Source organism: Diaphorina citri, unplaced genomic scaffold (genome assembly GCF_000475195.1).
Source record: "Diaphorina citri unplaced genomic scaffold, Diaci psyllid genome assembly version 1.1 scaffold6101, whole genome shotgun sequence".
In the NCBI taxonomy this organism is placed as follows: domain Eukaryota; kingdom Metazoa; phylum Arthropoda; class Insecta; order Hemiptera; family Psyllidae; genus Diaphorina; species Diaphorina citri.
The window spans coordinates 1-4,000 of record NW_007383477.1 but is presented as its reverse complement, the minus strand read 5'-3'; the positions used below and the strand labels follow the sequence as shown (position 1 = coordinate 4,000).

The 4,000-nt window shown below is 38.1% G+C and overlaps 1 protein-coding gene across 1 annotated transcript; it reads left to right on the top strand.

Annotated features, from left to right (window-relative positions):
• Window positions 1–559: 559 nt before the first annotated feature.
• LOC113472552 (probable ATP-dependent DNA helicase HFM1) lies at window positions 560–3,103 on the top strand (the record flags this gene model as incomplete). The annotated part of the gene is made up of 5 exons (XM_026832338.1): window positions 560–677; window positions 1,407–1,490; window positions 2,148–2,255; window positions 2,474–2,605; window positions 2,987–3,103. Coding segments are annotated over exons 1-5 (529 nt in total), but the record flags the coding sequence as incomplete, so codon positions are not given.
• Between the last annotated feature and the right edge of the window lie 897 nt (window positions 3,104–4,000).

Genomic DNA, 4,000 nt, shown 5'->3' with positions numbered 1-4,000 from the left:
TCTATGTTGGATAAGGTAAGTTTTACCTCGTGATAACAAACAACGTGCAAGCTATGTGAAGGATTAGGATCAGAACATATCAGAGTTCAGGCATTATCCATAATTTAGTTGTCTCACTCTCATCCTAGCAGCGTAAATGACCCATCGTTTATCCATCCTTTTCCATTCGAATTCAAAAATCTTCATCCTTCATACAATCATACCCTAACAAGAATGACAGGCAGTAGCAAATGTGCTGACACTTGTCCAGGTTTAAAAGACCTAAGTACATAGAGAACTTTTAGAAAATAGAATGAAAAGTAGAAACAAAGTATGATGTATAAGAATATGTATTAGAAACTTGGAAAATAATTATTAAATTGTAAAATTGAAATTTTTTCTTTCCTCAGAAATGAAAAGAGCATGACTATGAAATAATTCAAATTCTTTCATTCCTGATCCTGACCTGACCTGACTACAAACTGCAAATACTGCAATGTAATTTGATGTAGATCTCAGGGGATTTCATTTCAACATAGACAACCCTGCTGTGATTAGGGTCAACCCACCTGTGACCTGTGATTGGGGTGAGATTAATGTAGATTTCACCATGGAGAACCTAGCCTCTGAGTTTCACTCTCAACAGAGTGACTCTGACAGTCAAAATCTGATTCAACTAAAACCCATCAGTCTTCTTCGTATCCTTTATGAAATGTGTTACCAATGACCTACTGGTCTGGTTTTCTGTTTTAAAAGTCCACTGTCCAAGGTTCCCCACATGAATGTTAGAGGGTGTTCTTCCAGAACTCTGCAAGTTTGATGGCTGCTGGGGTACGTGCAGAAGTAGAGAGATGAAGGTTGAGAGAGGAGTCCAGAGAGATTGAGAAAGGGAATGGAGATGGGAAAGAGTGATAGAAATAGGGAGGTTGGTAGAAGAGAAAAAGTGAAAAAAAAAAAAATAAAAGAGGAAAAAGAGGAGGGAATAAAAAAAAAAAAAAAAAAAAAAAAAAAAAAAAACAAAGGAAGGAGATAGAGAGCTAGGGAGAAAGCAAAATGGAGTGAGGAAGAGGTTCATAGAAGGACAGAGAGATAAATAAAGGAGGTAGGTAAAGAAAGAAATATGTTTTTAGACTTTAGAGTTTCTAAATAAGTTAATACCTAATGTAGAGGTATTATTATTCTTATTCACCTGGTGGCGGCAACAGAAGAAAAGACTGGAAGAAAGTGGACTATCAGAAGCTGACACCCAAAATAGAAGAGTTTATCACCTGCGAACAAGGAGAGCTGACCCTAACAGTGGACACTGATGTAGGATTAAAGCAAGGGAGATATATATTCCTATTCTTATTATTATTTTTAATCAACCCATATTAGTCCCATGTGACCATATGGTAACACAAAAAGTTTCCCTAACTGAGAGATTTCAGCTCCCCAATACCAGCGTGTATTCAGTGAGTTCACTTACTTCAATGCTGTTCAGTCCAACTTTGTGGAAACTCTGCTGGAAACAGGTAGGTAGTACAACTTAGGGGGGTACATTGCTCATTTTTATACGTAGGTGCAGGTAGGTAGTACCCCCACCCCCATAGATAAATCACTAGTGCTGTCTGCTCCCTCAGGCTGGTTGCATGTTTTGACCATTTTATGGTGCATATGGCATGCATATTTTACCCTTTGGCTCATATGATTAGGCTTACCAGACGTCCGCTTTTCGGCGGACATGTCCTCTTTTTTATACGTTTGTCCTCCGTCCGCCCGCCTTTTTAAAATATAGCAAAATGTCCACCTTTTTGAAGTTTCGGCCTCAAAAACCTAAATTACGTAATGTATCGTTTTCCGTTGAGAAGAGGATGTCAGGATTGTCAGGACTCGAACTTTTAAAAAGCATAAATGCAATTTTTGTGCAATTAAGTCCAATGTACGTACATTCAGTAGGTATAGGTGATAGGTATGTAGGTACACTGTCCAAGTGTACATGGATTAAAAAAAAAAAAACATGTTACTGATGGTGGTTTTTGTGTTGATTATTTTCTGCGTCCTCCTTTTGGTTGAAATGTCCGCCTTTTTTTAGCCAAAATGTCCTCCTTTTGAAATTTGCCTGGTAACCCTACATATAATCCAAGGTCTACACTGATGACATTAGATGTTGATTTTATTTTTCCTTCCAGATCAATCAGTAGTGGTATCTGCCCCCACAGGCTCAGGAAAGACAGTTCTGTTCGAGATGGCCATATTAAAATTACTCCTGGATGTGGACAATGGGGTTTACCTTATTTGTTAAGTACAATGTATACAATACTTCCCATTTAGGAGCTGGGTCAACAACTCAACAAGAGAACACCAGAAAAGTAACGCGTTGAAATATTTGAAATCGAACCCGCGACCTAGCGCTTACAAGGCAGACGCGCTACCCTCCAGGCTAACTAGACTGGATTACCCTAACTGTTTAAAAACAACAGGTTAATCATTATTCTGAGTTTATTTTTCCTTCCAGATCAATCAGTAGTGGTATCTGCCCCCACAGGCTCAGGAAAGACAGTTCTGTTCGAGATGGCCATATTAAAACTACTCCTGGATGTGGACAATGGGGTTTATGATACTATCCATGACATCAAAGCAGTTTATAGTAAGTAGAACTGTAAATGGGATTAGTCAACAACAGGTGTTGGACCCCAAAAATAAGCTGATCAACATTTTTTTTTCCAGAGGTTTGATAGAGGGAACTGAAACTGCTAAGGTCTTATCGTCCCGAAATCGGAGAGAGAAGAAAGGAGAAGAGAAAGTCAACCGTTCCGAGAGCGAATCCGTTCAGCCGTTCCGAGAGCGAACATTCAGAATAAAATCAGCACTGGGCGGGAATCGAACCCTCGGCCTAGCACTTACAAGCCAGATGCGCTACCAACCAAGATAACTAGGCTGGCAAATCAGGCTTTTTGCAACCACGCTTTTTTCTCTAAATTGTAGGTATCTTGGAGAACCTAAATTTCTTCTACTTTGTATTTTTCAGTTTCCCCACTCAAGTCGCTGTGTTCAGAGAAGTACAATGTATGGAAGACCAAGTTTGTGGAGGCAGGAGGTCATCAGCTCCGTATTGCGGAAATTACCGGGGATACAGTAGACCAAGGTAAAGTCCGCTAGCCTGGTTAACTTGGAGGGTAGCGCGCCTGCCTTGTAAGCGCTACCATCGCAGGTTCAAAGTTCGCCAGCTTAGTTAACAAGAAGGATAGCGCGACGAATTTTTTATTGGGAAATTCGATATTTGTTACCAATAAGAAAAGGCAAGCTTTTGCAAACGAGCCAGTTTTAATAGCGATATTTTTATAGGTACGTAGAATTATTTTCTGAAACTCGAAATATCGAAGGAACTAGTCTGAATTTGCTTTTAAATTTTGTTACGAACCAGACCTTCCTTCTTTTTGTAGGTCAAAATAGATTCTGTTGGTCGTTTAATAATATATAGATTCATAGGTCGTAGTTGAGGGCAAAATAATCGTACCTACCTACTTTTTGTTTTCATATCGAAAAAGTTCGTCCTTGCAGTATACCTGTAGTCTTTTTTTATTGTTTTAAAATACGCTAGATTTCGTTGTTTTTTCCGAAACTTTTTTCTTACTCTTAAAAATCTTATTAATTGCATTAATTACAGGATTAAAAGAGTTACCAAAATTTTCTTCAGTTCTCATTTACGAGTAGTTTCTTGGGAGGAAGTTCTAAAATAAAACATTAGGTAGGTAGATGGGTAGATTTACTAGCTCAAATAAACTGCTATCTACCTATTGTTTGGACAAAAATGTGCACATGTGTACATTGTATGTATACTGTATACATATAGCATTTTTGTCCTACCTATGTTTGAATTTGCCTTTTACTTTCTGTTACCCTATACATGTAGGGTACGCAGAAAGTATTGGAATCGAACATGACTTTTTTTTTACCTTCTGCATATATCAAAAAACAAAATCTGTATTGTAAATATTCTGCCAAGTAAAATACTCATCTCACACTTTTCTCTATTTGTCTA